Source organism: Taudactylus pleione, unplaced genomic scaffold, assembly GCF_031769625.1.
Source record: "Taudactylus pleione unplaced genomic scaffold, aTauple2 ptg000077l, whole genome shotgun sequence".
Lineage (NCBI taxonomy): Eukaryota > Metazoa > Chordata > Amphibia > Anura > Myobatrachidae > Taudactylus > Taudactylus pleione.
The window spans coordinates 3,856,926-3,877,500 of NW_028284479.1; the positions used below are offsets into that span (position 1 = coordinate 3,856,926).

The following is a 20,575-nucleotide window of genomic DNA, read 5'->3' on the forward strand; positions in this document are numbered from 1 at the left end:
GTTAGCCAAGTGTCTGTGGTGGTTGGCCACACCCATTAAGCATGGACCCCTACCACTGCATTCCCCCAGTGGGCCCTTCATGTCCCAGTCCAACACTGGATGGTCCTTGGATCTTACAGGAATTATGATCCATTTGGATGACTTGGTGAGGGACTATCAAAGATGTTCAGCAGATATGTGCAATATATGATGCTACTTTTTCATTATAACAGCAATGATTTATCTTATGAGTAAGGACCTAATTCAGCAAGGATCGTTAATGCGATCGCGGCAACAAGCACGTACGCAGTTCTGCTGTGAAATAATGCAAATGACTGCGATCGCAATGCCGCCGCAGCACAACATAAAAACACCCACTTCCCTTTACTCACATCCGTAATACCTTGCAAGTCTGCAAAATCATAGGTACCATCGAGTACCATCAGAGCCTCATGCACAATTAAGGCAGGTCAGACCTCACTCATAAACTGCTAAACTTCCTGTCAGTATCTAGAGCTCAGGCTGTGTCTGCCATCGCAGGGACTTAATTATGCATGCCCCTGTAACGGTGTTGAAACGTACTGGCACGCTTGTGTTTCCCCAACCACCCCCCGTCATCACCCACAAATGGTACATCCTGGCAATCACTCTGCGATGGGTCTGCATAGTCACTGCGATGCATACGCATTCATAGAACACAACAATCGACCGGGTGCGATCACTGCTGAATCAGGCCCTAAGTGCCTTCCATTATTGTGTTCCGGTCCAGGGAACGTTTTGACCTAAGCTACAAAGTCAATGAAGATGAAGTTTGTTAAAATGGATAAACCCTTCTCTCCTGGAGGTGATACTATAAAGATTTGTGTTGTAGCACAGAAAGTGTAGTTTAGAATATTCAGCTTATGAACATAAGATTTTATCCATCTCTTGGGAAACTTTTCTATTATGCCATAAAATTACATTTAATATGGCTTAGAATTAATAAAATAATTAAATAGTTAATTAATATAACATGTTTCAAGCTGTTAACTTTATTGTGATTAGTAGTTATTACCATATTCTGTAAATAATGTTTTGATATATTACTTTCTGTCAGAGCTACATCTCTTCAGAAGTATCTCAGAGATTGTTATGGTTTCAATCCTTATCTCCAGATATAATATAATAAAAACTATTTCTTTATTCAGACTCACAACTTTGAAGTGGAAGGTCTTCTATAACATTGAGGAAGATATTGACCCACCCTGGAATCTATAATGACTTCTGTAGTGTAGTGATCCTCACTGGTGATCGCACAATACTTATCAGGAGGTCACAACATTTGAAAGAGAAACTCATTTGTATCACACAAGGGTACCTTTAAGTCTGCCGGTGACAGAATGGGGAAAATATTGCACTTTTATTACTCCTAACATCGTTTTCTGGCATTTGACAAAATGCAGTGTAGTACCTGGAGGTATTGGGGCTAAATGACATAATCGCACCCCAAGGCCAAAAGTTTTTTTTATTGAGAAATGAAGCAAAAATTATTAAACCAAATAGACTGTGCTTACCTGTCATCTTTAGGTACAGTTATGTGCTGGTAGACAGGATTGCACTTTTGTTTGTCTACATACGAGGGTGGATCCAAAAGTCTGTGTTCTGATGTAGTAGCAGGTGTCGCCCCATATTGATTTTCTATATGTATGTACTAGAGGTATTAGTAGAACACTGGAAAATTACAGCACAATTCTTCTTTTATTTTTGCAGATATTGAATAATAAACAGTATAATATCACTAAAAGTTGGGAACAACATCACTAAAAGTTGGGAACAACATCACTAAAAGTTGAAACATGGAGAATACTGAAAAATGGAGAAAACTGAAATTAATTTCTCATTAATTATCTGGAAATGAAGAAGATGACGCCTACTGACATTCACACTCAAGCTCAAGGAAAACATTAGTGGAAAAACTTTTGCATCTGATGGCAATGTCATGACTGCTGTACAAGACTGGTTTGAAGACCAATCACCAGACCTTTCCTGAACGGAATCAAGAGGTTCAAGCATCGATGGGAGAAGTGTATTGAAGTCAATGTAAAAAAATAAATGCCATTTGAACTTTCTGTTATTCACGGTCCAGGACACCAACTTTTGGATCCACCTTTGTATTTTATGATTGGCAGCCACCAGCACTGGTTTTGCCTATCACATTGACTATAAATAATTTGAGTTGGCCCTGGACCACCAAACCATGTCAACCGTACAAGTACCCCGTGGCACCCAGTTTGGGAACCACTATCTTACCCTCAACATTTTGTTTTGAATATGGCAGTCTTTGTATTGCTGACATTATACTAAAGAATATAATATGTGTTTGTGCACTTGTCAGTAAAGGAGTAACATTGATATAAGAATTGCCTATTATCGGAGAACATGTTTTTCTTTATCTTACAATTCTTGTAACCATGAAAACAGACTTTAATCATATATATGAAAGGAACAATAATTATTGTATATACACAGTCATTTTCTATAGCTATTAGAATATGTGTTATTTTGCATGATGAAGCCGTATTAATTACCACACATTTTATAAGCATTCTCCACCCCACCCCCAGTCTCTAATGTATGTGTGAGAGTCTGTTCTTAACAACAGAAGGGATTAATAGATCTGTCTGTAATTGCTGTAATGGATCATTTCATTTACATGTATTGGTGGCTAAACGGATATACATTGTTGTTATAATCATACTTGTTAACCTCCCAACAATGATGGCTGTTCCAGTAGGCCATCTCTGGGTGAAGATATTGGCAGTATAGGGTTTCTTTCCCCGGTAAGCTGGCAGGGCACAGTCTGTGTAAAACTACTTCACTAAACTGGTATGTCAGTTTTTTTTTAATTTTAATAACTTCTCCGGTTCTGCCATAATTACGCAGGGCCCTGGCCATTTTCTGATAAGTCATGATTTTGCGGTTGCCCTTTTCCTTGCCCCACAGCTCTGCCAGCTTTTCTTTGTTTTTTGAGACAAATTGGAAGATCCCATTGGCTTGGTCCACCCACTGGATGCAGTCTGCCTTGTTGATGTCATACACAGCCTCATAAAGAAATTCATAGAGACGTTTTTTCCTTCCTGATGATAACATAAAATGTGATTACTCAGCTGACTACAAAAGTCTCTACTCTGACAATTTGTTAGTTTAGTGTACAACACATTTAGTGGGGACATTAGATATAGTACAGAACACCATTCTGCTAGAAGCACGGTTCACAACAAACAAAGCTATATAGCTGTGTTACCGAGGTGAAGCTAGTGGTTGGATGAAGTTTAAGGTTCCAAGTTTTTCTGCTAATGGCTAATGAAGTACACATGGCCACCTTTAATAACCATGAGTTACGTGTGGCACCATGGACACTGCTAGGAATGGGAGGGGGGGAGGATGCTTTGGGCCCGTGTTCACTTGAATATGATAGGTTACATAGCAGTCTGTGCGCAGGGCACAGTGACATTGGTGTGTGGTAGGTGAGGTGCTGCTGACATCAGTGGCGTCACAAGGGGTGTGCGGGCAACACCCGGGTGTCACCCGCCGAGGGGTGACACCAAAGTGTCAACTCCTCCTCAGTGACAGGAGCCGGGTGCTGCACTGTAGCATTGGCACCTTACACAGTGAGAACGCCGGAACTTTGAAATAGACTTGTCCCCGGAGGCAGCCCACATCTCCCGGACCCCCGGAGTGCCTAAAAAGGGGGTTCAGGCCGCTAAGCCACTCCTAACAACTGTCCCCACCCCATACCCGCACCAGGTGTCACCTCAATGAGGGACGCCACTCACTGCCACCAGTCTGTGTAGAACTGCTGGTCACGTGGGCCACTCCCGCGACAGGGCCCCTATGTAAAGCAATACAACTATTATACTAAATCAACTAAATATGTTGGCAGAAGCGATTTCATCGTGGGTGAAGCCGCTGGCAACAGCTTGTGATAGATAGATAGATAGATAGATAGAAATCCCAATGACTGTCTTGTCTCAAATATGTGGAGTGGGATCAGGAGCGTGTGCCTATACTGCGCTCTGCCCTCCTGCTAACCGCTCCCACCACTACAATGGACGGTGACAATACAGAAAGATTCCTGATCTCACAACTGTCCATGGATCTCCAAGAATCTGGTTATGCCCAATTCTCAAGGTCGCTGTTGTATATACAGTAAGTGCAGCATGTACTAGAGAAAGGGGAGAGAAAAAGAAACAGATAGGAAAAATAAAATAAAAAAGCCTAACAACCCAAAATGTTAGTACATGTATATATTAGTGTGACCAAGGGTCGTATTGACCTGAAATAATATTTGCACGTAAGCCTTAGTGTTTATTATAATCTGAAATTCATTGCAAACCTGCCAAGGTGTACAGTGATAACGTCATGACACGGAAACAGGTTTGGGTATTGTGCACTGCCCATGATAACTGCAGGATAGATGTTTAAGATGAGAAGCGATCCGCCCCAGCCAAGCATGTCTACCACAGATGACAATTTGGGCCACATTGAAGGCCTGATTCAGGAGGACAGACACATTTGAGAGATACTGCTACTGTGCACAACATTGGTCATGAGCAACTGGAGTAAAGGAAAAAGTGTTCACGCTGGGTACTGAAGCAATTCACAGACCTTTACAAAACCAATTATGGGATTGTCTCTCATGCATTTGATGCGCTACCATGAGCAGAGAGTGCAGATCCTGCAGCGTATTGTTACAGGCGATGAAACGCAGGTGTATCATGTGACAACGAAGATGAAGCAAGCATCCGTGGCATGGAAATGCGCATTGTCGCCACCTTCAAAAAAATGCAAAACAACTCCATCAGCTGAAAGTCATGGAGATCGTGTTTTGGAACCACAAGGGCGTGCTTCTTGTTGATTTCCTCACCAAGGGAGATACTGTGAATGCTGTCTGCTATTGTGACACATTGATCTGGTTGCAGAGAGTAATTTGTCGAAAACTACCTGGGTTGCTGTGAACAGGTGTCGTATTGCTGAACGATAATGCCAGGCCACACTCAGCCAACCGCATGCATGAGTTGTTATGGCGTTACCATTGGGAGGTAATGGACCATCCTCCCTATAGCATTGACCTGGCACTGAATGATTTCCATTTCTTTGGACTATTGAAGAAGCACCTGGGTGGAAGGCGATTTGTAACTGACAGTTAAATTCAGCAAGCTTGTTACTGATTTCTTGTAAGCTGGGATAGATGCCTTTGTGTACCGTTTGAGCAAATACTTAGACAAGTATTGGGACTTTGAGGAAAAATAATTTGAACCATGGCCATTGAATATACGTATATGTACGAATTGAGGTCTTGTTACCTTATTTATTGAACCAGTGTCACAACCGGGCACTAAAAATACCTCTGTTGAGGTTAAGAACCGGGGGGTTAGGATAATTGTAGAACAGTGACGGGGGTGACAGACCAAATCTCCTAATTGCGGCCAAACCCAGGTTTGGCTAGACCTGCCCAGAGGTGCAGAATCTAACTCTCTTGGTGGTTTTCTCCAGTGACCCCTCCAATTGGGATTTGGTTTTCGCCGAACCAAGTGAGCAGGTTGCGGCCCTCTGGACAGGTACCTGTGAGTGACAGAAGACCGAAATAATATTACAGGAAAATAACTAACACAGGGAACACTAGAAACAGCGCAGAGGAATGAACTTGTACTGAGACACAGGAACTGAGTACACAAAGAAACTCCAGGAACGTACTGGATGTGCAGGGATGAACTTGTACTGAGACACAGGAACTGAGGCCCTGATTCAGAGCCGGACGCTCTGACAGAGCGCTCGCTCTGAATCAGGGCCGGGCTATTTTTTTTTTTAGAACGGCCTCCTGGCCGCTCGTATAGCTGTGGGTGACCACCCACAGCTATAGCGAGTGGCCAGGAAGATGGTCGCGATGGTCAAGACCATTGCGACCATCTGGCTTGCGATGAGACCCTTGTGGTATGGTCTTGTTGCCGCAAGCCCCAGAGAGATTTCGGCTCTAACAGAGCCGAAATCTCTCCCACTGACATCACATGGGAATGCCTCTTTTTTTGGCAGCCACTCCCCTGGCCCGCCCACCAAAGGGGGCATGCTGTCACTCAACATCGACAGCACGCCCCCTTTGGTAAGAGACCTGGAGCAACGGAGTGCCCGTCGCTATCTGGTTCTCGACCATGCGCACGACGGAGCTGGCTCCGTCGTGCGCATGCGCTCTGGGCCACCATAGACCTGGTTGCGAGCACTCAGCGCTTGAGACTGGGTCTGAATCAGGCCCTGAGTACACAAAGAAAATCCGTGAATGTACTGGATGTGCAGGGATGAACTTGTACTGAGACACAGGAACAAAGTACCCAAAGTTGCAACTTGAAACGCACTGGAGGTGCGGGGACGAATTTGTACTGAAATACAGGAAGTGAATACACGAAGGACATATGAGATCACAGGAAGCTAGGAACACTAAAGAAAGGAATATAGCTTCTGAAACATAGGACAATTGTCACAAGGAATTGACTACGTGCAGTCATACAGTGATGTTGGTCAGCAACTTCCTGGTGCAGGAGTCAGACCTAAATACCCCTAGGCAGCTGGTCATTAGATCGTGAGATCAGCTGAGAGACTGCAGGGCTGCCATTGGAGGAGACTGATGAGGTGAGATGAACGCCTCTGAGCCTAAAAACACCAGTTCAGCGGTGAGTAAAGGCCGATCCCAGGCCGCATCCTGACAACCAACCTTGTGTGTGTGCATGCGTGTGTATGTGTGTATATATATATATATCCATTATGTAGACAAAAGTGATTTGACATTCCTGCGCAAGCGAAATGGTCCCATGCATACTATTGTACACTAGTTCCAAATGGCCACTAATGTGGCGGTTTTGACAAGAACACTTGGTATGGAGGCCCATGCACTTGCAGTTCTACAGAAACAACAAATGTTTTTATCAGGAGAACACAATGCCACCTGTCATGTTTCCAGGGTGACACTGGACTGGTATAAAGAAAATCCAGTAACCCGGATGGACTGGGCAGCTCAGAGTCCAGATCTTAACCCCATTGAGAACCTCTGGGATGAATTGGAGCGACGGGTGCATTCTAGGCTGACTCGACCTTCGTCAGAATCACAGTTGGTCACCGGCAAAGCATACTGTTTGCTGTTGTCCAGGAACTTGTGGACAGTTTGCCAAGAATGGTGTCTGCAGTAACCACTGCACGTGGTGGACCTACAAAGTACTGACGTAAAAAAAATCTCTATGATCAATTTGCTGTCAGGGTCCAATCACTTTTGTCTATATATAGTATAAATATATATATATACGTGACATGCTTACCATGTTTTTGTGGTGTTCTGTTTCCATGTAAGTGACGATCCTCATCACTCTGCAAGTTGTGGTGCATCATGTCCGCAAAAGAGTTTGAGTTATTTATCTGTAGGGCAAAATTTTAAACACATAGAAACATAGTTAAGAACATAATATATATATATAAAAATTGATAACCGGTGGCATCTAATGGAAATCATCAACTACTTTTTAGTGCATGGCTTCTCAACCTTCCTCTCCAGCTACTGTATGTCCATCTGCTATGTCCAGGCTATGCAACCAGCAATGGACATGAACTGGTGCAAACATTTACCAAAAATATAACACAATGCTGCGCTGGGGTATAGAAGTCATTTAAGGTTCATTTATTTGATAATACATATCTCATAAACAAATAAAATAAATAAGTAAATAAAGATAAGAAATAGGGGTACAAACACATAAAAGCCAACTTAGGTTACTATGGGGATGCGATGCTGTCAGATTTACCAAGCTCCCCGCAGCTTATGCCATCTAAAGATAGAGTTGTGCTGCTCTAGCCTATGGGCTACTATTTGCAAAAATAAACAGCCCCCCCGGCAATGGCCGCCACACATGCGTGATCAGTAAACAGCTCATGCACAGTAGTCCCGCTAGAGGAGCAAAGATACTGCTGATGTGGTCACTTCACTCCGAGCACATCGCAGGGACGGATTCCTTTTGGAGCCCCTGTCCCTGGCTATGCTATTAAATACTTTCCGGCTCTAATATCGCATACTGCAATGCAATCATCGGGGTGCTAATATTGTGCCCAGGTCTCATTGCAGTATGAGATCATTGATAAATGGGCCTCTAGGTCATTCCAAATACCAGTTTACAGTACTTCCATCACCCGCTACCATGGTCGTAACTAGAGGTGTGTGGCTACACAGTGCACAGGACTCTGCGGGTGGCACCATCACCCCCCATGGCCCTTGCTACTGACTAATGTGGGGGGGGTGGTAGTGGGAGCTCAGTGCCTCTGTCCTACCCTCCCCTTTATAGCTCTCTATTTAATGTCTCTCATTGGTTTTCTTACATTATTATTTTATTTAATAACAGTTACTTATATAGTGCCAGCATATTCCGTTAACTTACCCTTTGTAACTCAGCGATAAACAGCTAAGTATTACTTTTAATTATTAGGGGTGTGCACCGGCCACTTTTCGTGTTTTGTGTTTTGGTTTTGGATCTTTCTTCGTGCTTTGGATCTGGATTGGTTTTGCCAAAACCACCCATCCGTGTTTTGGGTTCTGGGTTTTGTGTTTTGGATCTGTATTTTTTTTTTAAAAAGCATAAAAACAGCTAAAATCACATAATTTGTGGGTTTTTCTGCTCCTATGCTATTATTAACCTCAATAACCTTGATTTCCACTCCTTTCCAGTCTTTTCTGAACACCTCACACCTCACAATAGTGTTTTTATGTCCAAAAGGTTGCACCGAGGTAGCTGGATGACTATGCTAAGCGACACAAGTGGGCGGCACAAACACGTGGCCCATCTAGGAGTGACACTGCAGTGGCAGAAAGGATGGCAGTTTCAAAAACTAGGCCCCAAACAGTACATAATGCAAAGAAAAAAAAGAGGTGCAAGATGGAATTGTCCTTGGGCCCTCCCACCCACCCTTATGTTGTATAAACAGGACATGCACACTTTAACAAACCATTCATTTCAGCGTCAGGGTCTGCCACACGACTGTGGCTGAAATGATTGGTTAGTTTGGGCCCCCACAAAACAAGCTGGCAATTAATCTGTCCCTGCACAAACTGGCTCTACGGAGGCAAGATGTTGTCCTCATCCTCCTCATCCACCGATTCTTCACCCTCTTCAGTGTTGTGTACATCCTCATCCTCACAGAGTATTAATTCATCCCCACTGGAATCCACCACCACAGGTCCCTCTGTACATTCTGGAGGCTGGTCTCCCTGGAAGAGTTGATAATTCATTTTGATGAACATCATCTTCTCCACATTTTGTGGAAGCAACCTCCTATGCCTTTCGCTGACAAGGTTCCCGGCTGCACTAAACACTCTTTCGGAGTACACACTGGAGGGGGGGCAACTCAGGTAAAATAGAGCCAGTTTGTACAGGGGCCTCCAAATTGCCTCTTTTTCCTGCCAGTACAGGTACGGACTGTCTGACATGCCTACTTGGATGCTGTCACCGATGTAATCCTTTAACAGACAGACGCATGCTTGTCGCTGCTGCTTTGAGGATGCGGATGCGGCTACAGCCCACACAATTCACAAAGACAGAAAAAAAAAGAAGAATTTTTTTATTGTTTGTGGAGCGCACTTTAAGGGTTACACCACCCTTAGACAGACGCACGCTTGTCGCTGCTGCTTTGAGGATGCAGGTGCGGCTACTGCGCATACATTTCACACACAAACACAGAAAAAAAGATTATTTTATTTTGGTTGGAGCACACTTTGGGGGTTCACCACCCTTTAACAGACAGACGCACGCTTGGCGCTGCTGCTTTGAGGATGCAGGTGCGGCTACTGCGCATACATTTCACACACAAACAGAAAAAAAGAAGATTATTTTATTTTGTTGGAGCGCACTTTGGGGGTAATACCACCCTTTAACAGACAGATGCACGCTTGTCACTGCTGCTTTGAGGACAGTATCATATGCAGTGACAGTAGACTTGTCAGAAATTGTTGGCACGTCCTTCAGTCTGGACCAGATGTCCAAACCGGCCCTTGACTTATGACACAGGCGCACGCTTGGCGCTGCTACTGTTTTGATGCACGTGCGGCTACATCACACACAAGTCACAAACAGAAAAAAAAATGTGTTTTTTTTTTGTAGCACTTCGGGGGTTACACCATCCTTTAACAGACTTATGGGACACAGGCGCACGGTTGGCGCTGCTCCTTTGTTGATGCACGTGCAGCTACAGTGCACACAATTCACAAAGACAGAAAAGAAAGAATTTTTTTATTGCGCACTTTGAGGGTTACACCACCCTTTAACAGACAGACGCACGCTTGTCGCTGCTGCTTTGAGGATGCAGGTGTGGCTACAGTCCACACAATTCACAAAGACAGAATAATTTTTTTATTGTTTGTGGAGCACACTTTGAGGGTTACCACCCTTTAACAGACAGACGCACGCATGTCGCTGCTGCTTTGAGGATGCAGGTGCGGCTACAGCCCACACATTTCACAAAGACAGAAAAAAAAAGAATTTTTTATTTTGTTTGGAGTGCACTTTGGGGGTTACAGCACCCTTTAACGGACAAGCCAGCCGGCCGTTTACTTATGACACAGGCGCACGCAGTCGCTGAATGGCAAAAGTGGGCAGAAATTTTTCGGGCCACCCAAAGCGTCTCCTGCACGCCCCTGTCGCTTTACAGAAAATTCTGTACAACCAAGTTTATTGTGTGAGCAAAACATGGGACATGCTGGAATTTGCCCATATGTAATGCCCGCACAATATTGGTGGCGTTGTCAGATATCACAAATCCCCAGGAGAGTCTAAGTGGGGTAAGACACTGGGCGAGGTTTTACCCTCAGATTCTCTAAGAGGTTGTCGGCGGTGTGTCTCTTACTGAAACCGGTGATACACAGCGTAGCCTGCCTTGGAACGAGCTGGCATTTCTGAGATGCTGCTACTGGTGACGCTGCTGTTGTTGCTGCGTAAGGTGATACATTTACCCAGTGGGCTGTCACAGTCATATAGTCCTTAGTCTGCCCTGTTCCACTTGTCCACATGTCCGTGGTTAAGTGGACATTGGGTACAACCGCATTTTTCAGGACACTGAGGACACTTTTTCTGACGTTTCTGTACAGTCTTGGTATCGCCTGCCTAGTGAAGTGGAATCTAGATGGGATTTGGAACCGGGGACACACTACCTCCATCAATTGTCTAAATCCCACTTCACTAAAGGCGGATACCGGATGCACGTCTAACACCAACATAGCAGTCAAGGCCTCAGTTATAAGTTTTGCTTCAGGATGACTGCTGTCGTACTTCATCCTCCTCGCTAAGGACTGTTGGAGGGTCAGTTGTTTAGTAAAAGAAGTGGTGTTCCTACTTCCTCTCTGGGATGATGAACAACTCCCAGCAGCAGCAACAGCACTAGGAGGAAGTGGTTCTTGATCTTTCCCTATTTTATTTTTATCGGAGAAAGTTTGGTCCTCCATTTATGTTATATTGATATATACGTGCGGCTAAGGCGCAAACAAACACAGAAAATATTTTTTTCTTTTTGTAGGAGACTAGTGCACTTTGTGGGTTACACCACCCTTTAAGAAATGAGCCAGCCGGCCCTTTACTTATGGGACACAGGCGCACGCTTGGCGCTGCTCCTTTGTTGATGCACGTGCAGCCACAGTGCACACAATTCACAAACACAGAAAATATTTTTTTATTTTGTTTGGAGTGCCCTTTGGGGGCTACAGCACCCTTTATCGGACAAGCCAACTGGCCCTTTATTTATGGGACACAGGCGCACGCGTGGTGCTGCTCCTTTGTTGATGCACGTGCAGCCACAGTGCACACAATTCACAAACACAGAAAATATTTTTTTATTTTGTTTGGAGTGTACTTTGGGGGTTACAGCACCCTTTAATGGACAAGCCAGCTGGGCCTTTATTTATGGGGACACAGGCGCACGCTTGGCACTACTTTGTTGATGCACGTGCAACCACAGTGCACACAATTCACAAACACAGAAAATATTTTTTTATTTTGATTGGAGTGCCCTTTGGGGGTTACAGCACTCTTTAACGGACAAGCCAGCCAGCCCTTTATTTATGGGACACAAGCGCATGCTTGGCACTACTTTGTTGATGCACGTGCGGCTACTGCGCACACAATTCACAAACACAGAAAATATTTTTTTATTTTGTTTGGAGTGTACTTTGGGGGTTACAGCACCCTTTAACGGACAAGCCAGCCAGCCCTTTACTTATGGGAAACAGGCGCACGCTTGACGCTGCTCCTTTGTTGATGAACGTGCAGCCACAGTGCACACAATTCACAAACACACAAAATATTTTTTTATTTTGTTTGGAGTGTACTTTGGGGGTTACAGCACCCTTTAACGGACAAGCCAGCTGGCCTTTTACTTATGGGACACAGGCGCACGCTTGGCGCTGCTCCTTTGTTGATACACGTGCAACCACAGTGCACACAATTCACAAACACAGAAAAAATATTATTTTTTTTTGCACTTGGGGGAGCAACCCTGATGGACATAGCACCCCCTGGACAACACTACAGCACCCCTTTAGGACTGGGACACTGCACAGGACTTTGGAGTGGACACAGTCCCTATGGCCAACTGACTGCACAACACAGTCCAGCCAGCCCCTATGGACTTTGAAGGAGTGGACACAGCCCCTATGGACAACAGCAGCACAGCGCAGCACAGCACAGCACAACACTACACTGCACTACACTACACTACACAGCCCAGCCAGCCCTAACTCCCACCCTCCCTCTTCACTGTCCACAGCCAAGTGAGAAAATGTCGCCGATATGGGTACCTTATATAGGATCCAAAACCCGCGAGACCCGGAAGGCGGGATGATGACGCTTTGCCTCGATTTCAGATCCGAGTCAGGCGGGAAAAGTCGAGCCTGACCCGAATCGGCCTCGGATCGGGGGGGCTCGGGGGGGATCGGATTTCAGAAATCCGAACCCGCTCACCCCTAATAATTATATATCTTGGGAACGGGACCAAAATCTAAGCACAGAATGCATTTATGTGTTATATACTTCTTATACACACAGCCTGCAGGTAATTTTATAGAATATTTTCAATCATTTTGTGGCTCAAACAAAGTTAGTGTACATACATGAAATTAATTTGTGTTTCATATTAGGGGTGAGCGGGTTCAGATTTCTGAAATCCGAGCCCCCCCGATCCGAGGCCGATCCGAGGCCGATCCGAGTCAGGCTCGACTTTTCCCGTCTGACTCGGATCTGAAATTGAGGCAAAACTTCATCATCCTGCCTTCCGGGTCTCGCGGGTTTTGGATTCTATATAAGGTACCCACGTCGGCGCCATTTTCTCACTCGGCTGTGGACAGTGAAGAGGGAGGGTGGGAGTTAGGGCTGGCTGGGCTGTGTAGTGTAGTGTAGTGCAGTGTAGTGTTGTGCTGTGCTGTGCTGCGCTGCGCTGTGCTGCGCTGTGCTGCTGTTGCCCATAGGGGCTGTGTCCACTCCTCCAAAGTCCATAGGGGCTGGCTGTGTTGTGCTGTGCTGCTGTTGTCCGTAGGGGCTGTATCCACTCCTCCAAAGTCCATAGGGGCTGGCTGTGTTGTGCTGTGCTGCTGATATTCATAGAAGCTGTGTCCACTCCTCCAAAGTCCATAGGGGATGGCTGGACTGTGTTGTGCAGTCAGTTCTCCATAGGGGCTGTGTCCACTCCAAAGTCCTGTGCAGTGTCCCAGTCCTAAAGGGGTGCTGTAGTGTTGTCCAGGGAGTGCTCTGTCCATCAGGGGTGCTCCCCCCAAGTGCAAAAAAATATATATTTTTTCTGTGTTTGTGAATTGTGTGCGCAGTAGCCGCACGTGCATCAACAAAGTAGTGCCAAGCATGCGCCTGTGTCATAAGTAAAGGGATGGCTGGCTTGTCTGTTAAAGGGTGCTGTAACCCCAAAAGTGCACTCCAAACAAAATAAAAAAATATTTTCTGTGTTTGTGAATTGTGTGCACTGTGGCTGCACGTGCATCAACAAAGGAGCAGCGCCAAGCGTGCGCCTGTGTCCCATAAGTAAAGGGCTGGCTGGCTTGTCCATTAAAGGGTGCTGTAACCCCCATAGGGCACTCCAAATAAAATAAAAAATTATTTTCTGTGTTTGTGAATTGTGTGCACTGTGGCTGCACGTGCATCAACAAAGGAGCAGTGCCAAGGGTGCGCCTGTGTCCCATAAGTAAAGGGCTGGCTGCCTTGTCCGTTAAAGGGTGCTGTAACCCCCAAAGGGCACTCCAAACAAAATAAAAAAATATTTTCTGTGTTTGTAAATTGTGTGCACTGTGGCTGCACGTGCTTCAACAAAGGAGCAGCGCCAAGCGTGCGCCTGTGTCCCATAAGTAAAGGGCCGGCTGGCTTGTCCATTAAAGGGTGCTGTAACCCCCAAAGGGCACTCCAAACAAAATAAAAAAATATTTTCTGTGTTTGTGAATTGTGTGCACAGTGGCTGCACGTGCATCAAGAAAGGAGCAGCGCCAATCGTGCATCTGTCTGTTAAAGGGTGGTGTAACCCCCAAAGTGCACTCCAACAAAAATAAAACATTTTCTTCTGTGTTTGTGAATTGTCTGCACTGTACATGCATCCTCAAAGCAGCAGCGTCAAGCGTGCATCTGTCTGTTAAAGGGTGGTGTAACCCTCAAAGTGCGCTCCACAAAGAATAAAAAATTCTTCTTTTTTTTTCTGTCTTTGTGAATTGTGTGGGCTGTAGCTGCACGTGCATCAACAAAGGAGCAGCGCCAAGCGTGCGCCTGTGTCCCATAAGTAAAGAGCCGGCTGGCTCATTTCTTAAAGGGTGGTGTAAACCACAAAGTGCACTAGTCTCCAACAAAAATAAAAAATAATTTTTTGTGTTTGTGTGCGCCTTAGCCGCACGTATATATCAATATAACATAAATGGAGGACCAAACTTTCTCCGATAAAAATAAAATAGGGAAATATCAAGAACCACTTCCTCCTAGTGCTGAAGCTGCTGCCACTAGTCATGACATAGACGATAACATGCCATCAACGTCATCTGCCAAGGCCGATGCCCAATGTCATAGTAGAGGGCACATACAATCCCAAATTACAAAGTTCAGGAAAATGACCTTAAAAAAAACATTTAAATCATCTGAAGAGAAACGTAAACTTGCCAATATGCCATTTACGACACGGAGTGGCAAGGAATGGCTAAGGTCTTTCCCTATGTTCATGACTAGTGGTTCAGCTTCACATGACGATGGAAGCCCTCCTCCCGCTAAAAAAAAATCAAACGAGTTAAGCTGGCAAAAGCACAGCGAAGAACTGTGCGTTCTAAGAAGATATCACAAATCCCCAAGGAGAGTCCAAGTGTGGTGGCGGTTGCGAAGCCTGACTTTCCCAGCACTGGACGAGAAGAGGTGGCTCTTTCCACCATTTGCACGCCCCTTGCAAGTGCTGAAAGGAGCACCCACAGTCCACTTGCTGATATGCAAATTGAAGATGTCACTGTTGAAGTACAACAGGATGAGGATACTGGTGTAGCTGGCGCTGAGGAGGAAGTTGGTGAGGAGGATTCTGATGGTGATGTGGTTTGTTTAAATCAGGCTCTGGGGGAGACAGTTATTGTCCGTGGGATGAAAAAGCCCATCACGGTCATGCCTGGGCAGAAGACCAAACATTCCACCTCTTTGGTCTGGCAATATTTCTATCCAAATCCGGACAACAACTGTCTTGCCATATGTACCATATGTAAAGGTGAAATAAGTAGGGGTAGGGACGTTAACCACCTAGGAACATCCTCCCTTATACGGCACCTGCAGCGCGTTCATAAAAAGTTACTGTCAAGTTCAGAAACTTTGGCTAAGACCATAAGCAGTCCAAGGACACCTAAATCCTGTTGTCCTGTTGTATCCAAGCTCCTGCAAACCACACAGTCAACTCCCTCCTCTTCAATTTCCTCCTTAGTCAGGATCGGAAGTAGTCCTGCAGGCCATGTCACTGGCATGACTGACTCTCCTATCCGGGATTCCTCTGGAGGATCCTGCATTGCTACGCCTACTGCTGCCACTGCTGCTGTTGCTGCTGCTGGGAGTCGTTCATCATCCCAGAGAGGAAGTAGGAACACCACTACTTTTACTAAACAATTGACCCTCCAACATTCCTTAGCGAGGAGGATGAAGTACGACAGCAGTCATCCTGAAGCAAAACGTATAACTGAGGCCTTGACTGCTATGTTGGTGTTAGACGTGCGTCCGGTATCCGCCAGTAGTGCAGTGGGATTTAGAGAATTGATGGAGGTAGTGTGTCCCCGGTTCCAAATCCCGTCTAGATTCCACTTCACTAGGCAGGCGATACCGAGACTGTACAGAAACGTCAGAAAAAGTGTCCTCAGTGTCCTGAAAAATGCGGTTGTACCCAATGTCCACTTAACCATGGACAAGTGGAACAGGGCAGACTAAGGACTATATGACTGTGACAGCCCACTGGGTAGATGTATCACCTTACGCAGCAACAACAGCAGCATCACCAGTAGCAGCATCTCAGAAATGCCAGCTCGTTCCAAGGCAGGCTACGCTGTGTATCACCGGTTTCAGTAAGAGGCACACTGCCGACAACCTCTTAGAGAAACTGAGGGAAATCATCACCCAGTGGCTTACCCCACTTAGACTCTCCTGGGGATTTGTGATATCTGACAGCGCCACCAATATTGTGCGGGGCATTACATCTGGGCAAATTCCAGCATGTCCCATGTTTTGCTCACACAATAAACTTGGTGGTGCAGAATTTTCTGAAAAGCGACAGGGGCGTGCAGGAGACGCTTTGGGTGGCCCAAAAAATTTCTAGCCACTTTTGCCATTCAGTGACTGCGTGCCGAAAATTGGAGCGCCAGCAAACACTCTTGAACCTGCCCCGCCATCACCTGAAGCAAGAGGTTGTGACGCGGTGGAACTCAACCCTGTATATGCTTCAGAGGATGGAGGAGCAGCAAAAGGCAATTCAAGCCTATACATCCACCTATGAGATAGGCAAAGGAGGGGGTATGCACCTGACTCAAGTGCAGTGGAGAATGATTTCCGTGATGTGCAAGGTTCTCCAGCCCTTCGAACTTGCCACACGTGAAGTCAGTTCAGACATTGCCAGCTTGAGTCAGGTCATTCCCCTCATCAGGCTTTTGCAGAAGCAGCTGGAGAAAGTGAAGGAGGAGCTAAGATGGATCGATTCCGCTCGGCATGTGGGACTTGTGGATGAAGCCCTTCATTCACTTTGCCAGGATTCCAGGGTGGTCAATCTGTTGAAATCAGACCACTACATTTTGGCCACCGTGCTCGATCCTAGGTTTAAAGCCTATGTGGTGTCTCTCTTTCCGGCCGACACAAGCCTGCAGAGGTGCAAAGACCTGCTGGTGAAAACACTGTCAGCTGAAGCGGAACATGACACGTCAACAGCTCCTTCTTCATTTTCTCCCGCAACTGGAGCTGCCAGGAAAAAACTTAGGTATCCTAAGCAACCCGCTGGCGGTGATGCAGGGCAGGCAGGACATCTGGACATCTGGTCCGGACTGAAGGACCTGGCAACAATTTCTGACATGTCTACTGTCACTGCATATGATACTGTCACCATTGACAGAATGGTGGAGGATTACATCGGTGACAGCATCCAAGTAGGCATGTCAGACAGTCCGTACCTGTACTGGCAGGAAAAAGAGGCAATTTGGAGGATCCTGTACAAACTGGCTCTATTTTACCTGAGTTGCCCCCCCTCCAGTGTGTACTCCGAAAGAGTGTTTAGTGCAGCCGGGAACCTTGTCAGCGAAAGGCATAGGAGGTTGCTTCCACAAAATGTGGAGAAGATGATGTTCAGAAAAATGAATTATCAACTCTTCCAGGGAGACCAGCCTCCAGAACATACAGAGGGACCTGTGGTGGTGGATTCCAGCGGGGACGAGTTAATACTCTGTGAGGATGAGGATGTACACAACACTGAAGAGGGTGAGGAATCGGTGGATGAGGAGGATGAGGACGACATCTTGCCTCCGTAGAGCCAGTTTGTGCAGGGACAGATTAATTGCCAGCTTGATTTGTGGGGGCCCAAACAAACCAATCATTTCAGCCACAGTCGTGTGGCAGACCCTGACGCTGAAATGATTGGTTTGTTAAAGTGTGCATGTCCTGTTTATACAACATAAGGGTGGGTGGGAGGTCCCAAGGACAATTCCATCTTGCACCTCTTTTTTTTCTTTGCATTATGTACTGTTTGGGGTCTAGGTTTTCAAACTGCCATCCTGTCTGCCACTGCAGTGTCACTCCTAGATGGGCCACGGGTTTGTGCCGCCCACTCGTGTCGCTTAGCATAGTCATCCAGCTACCTCGGTGCAACCTTTTGGACATAAAAACACTATTGTGAGGTGTGAGGTGTTCAGAATAGACTGGAAATGAGTAGAACTTAAGGTTATTGAGGTTAATAATAGCATAGGAGCAGAAAAAAACCCAACACATTCTGTGATTTTAGCTGTTTTTAAGCTATTTAAAAAAAAAAATACAGATCCAAAACACAAAACCCAGAACCCAAAACACGGAAGGGTGGTTTTGGCAAAACCAATCCAGATCCAAAAGACGAAGAAAGATCCAGATCCAAAACCAAAACACAAAACACGAAAAGTGGCCGGTGCACACCCTTAATTCTAACTGATTATTATAAATTTCCCCATGTTATCATACAGTACTGTATATGCAGTAGTTGATTGAGTCAGATCTGTTATAGGAAAGTGACCATGCAGGTTTGTATCATCGCAACATGGAATGTTTACTTACTGCTGAATCTGTCCACTGCTGTGTTGCTGTCTCTGCAGTCGGTATTGTGATGTAGGGGTCACTTTGTGGTTGGTTATTGAAGATGGCTGTATAAATTTTGTATTCTGCTGCTTGAGAGAATATGTTAGCATTCAAGATGGATGATATAAATTGTTTTAAGATATAAAATATAATTAGAATATTGTAACTACATAAACTAATATGATACAGTAGTTTTATATATTTAAGGACTACTAAACAAATAATTCAATTAACCTTCTTAAATTTCTGTGTAAAGGTTTCAGATCTAAAGATATATGGAGTAAAGCTGGCCACACACTAGACCAACTTATATTCAACCATCCAACTAGTTGATTGGTTGGAATGAAAATCTGGTAAGGTGTGAAAGCAAATGACAATCAGAAATTTGCTCCCAAACAACGGAAAATGGACAAAAACTGTTGTTTGAACAAATTGTTTAGATCAACCATTTAACAAACTTCTCTGACCGACCATTTTCATCTGTTTTCTGGCATTTAGGAGGAAATTGCTGATCAGTTACTCCCATACGTTACCAGATTTTCATTCCAACCATTCAACTAGTTGGATGGTTGGATGCAAGTTGGTCTAGTGTGTGGCCAGCTTTAGGGTTTGAACATGGAGTAAAGTGCAGAATTAAAGATCTGTTGAATCTAGTACTGAAAATTCAGATATTTATCTGCTGGGCCAGTCTCACTGCATGGAGTTCTACCTAATTACCGGAGGAATTCATCATTCCTCCTCCCCATAACTATCTATTTCGAAAAGCTGTCATTTTTGCGATGACAGCTTTTCGGGAAATAGATAGTTATCCCTCTCTACACTAACTTACCGCAGCTGGAAACAGTGCTGTGCATGCGTTGTTACATTCGTAAAGCCAGCGCATGCACAGCACTGCCTACAGCAGTGGTAAGTTTGTGTCCCTCCCCAACCCCTCCCCCCCCCGCTCACCTGCCTATCATCCCCGAACTTACCTGCCCGCTGCAGCGCCTCCGGCTCCATCTGCTGTGCTGTCACATCAGCCCACAGTACAGTTTAGAAAAAAAAAAAACATTTTATTTTTCTAAACTTTATTGTGTTCTGCTGGGAGAACATGTGTCTGCACAGCCCCAGGAGCCAGAGGACAGACCAGAGTGCCGGAGGGAGACGCCGGGGGACCTCACCAGCTGGAAGCAGGTAAGTGTCACCTGCTATTCGCCACCTCACAGTGGCGAATAGTAACTCCATCAAATTCCGAAAATACATCATTTTTGAAATTTGATGAATAGCATAATTTCCATATCTCCATACTAATGTACCAATGTACTAATGTATGGGGAGTGTGGAAATTAACGCAGGGGGACTTAACCAGGAGATATCAGTGATATATCCTGTGCTAAGTGTGTTCATGAATACTAAAATAACGTTACTTAAGGAAAATGTCCTTAAAAACATTATTTTAGTGTTGATGAATAGGCCCCTTAATCACTAGCAGTTAATATGTTAATTCCAATGCTGACAATCAGTAAAATATATTTCCCCAGGAAGGAGCCCTCCTTGCAGTGATGCAGTCCTCATTTACACAGTGCATTGGATACACCGTGTGTCTAGATACTGTAGTCATCCCAATGTACATCAAAGTGCGTATCTTCTCTAAACTAGAAATGGTTTACAGCAGCGGTTCCCAAAATTTCTTGATTCACAGCACCCTAGAGTATCATCTTTTTTTTTCACGACACCATTTCTTAATGAGAAATTCAGAAAAA

General features: G+C 45.1%; 1 protein-coding gene across 1 annotated transcript in view; it reads right to left on the minus strand.

Annotated features, from left to right (window-relative positions):
- Positions 1–2,543: 2,543 nt before the first annotated feature.
- LOC148532436 (transcription factor Spi-C-like) overlaps positions 2,544–20,575 on the minus strand; it is a 43,747-nt gene continuing 25,715 nt past the window's right edge. The window contains exons 3-5 of the mRNA XM_088467873.1: positions 18,813–18,922; positions 7,323–7,419; positions 2,544–3,095 (exon numbers count right to left, since the gene is read on the minus strand). Of these exons, the coding sequence (XP_088323999.1) occupies positions 2,668–3,095; positions 7,323–7,419; positions 18,813–18,922 (635 nt within the window). The 3' untranslated portion in view covers positions 2,544–2,667. The remainder of the gene's footprint in view (positions 3,096–7,322; positions 7,420–18,812; positions 18,923–20,575) is intronic.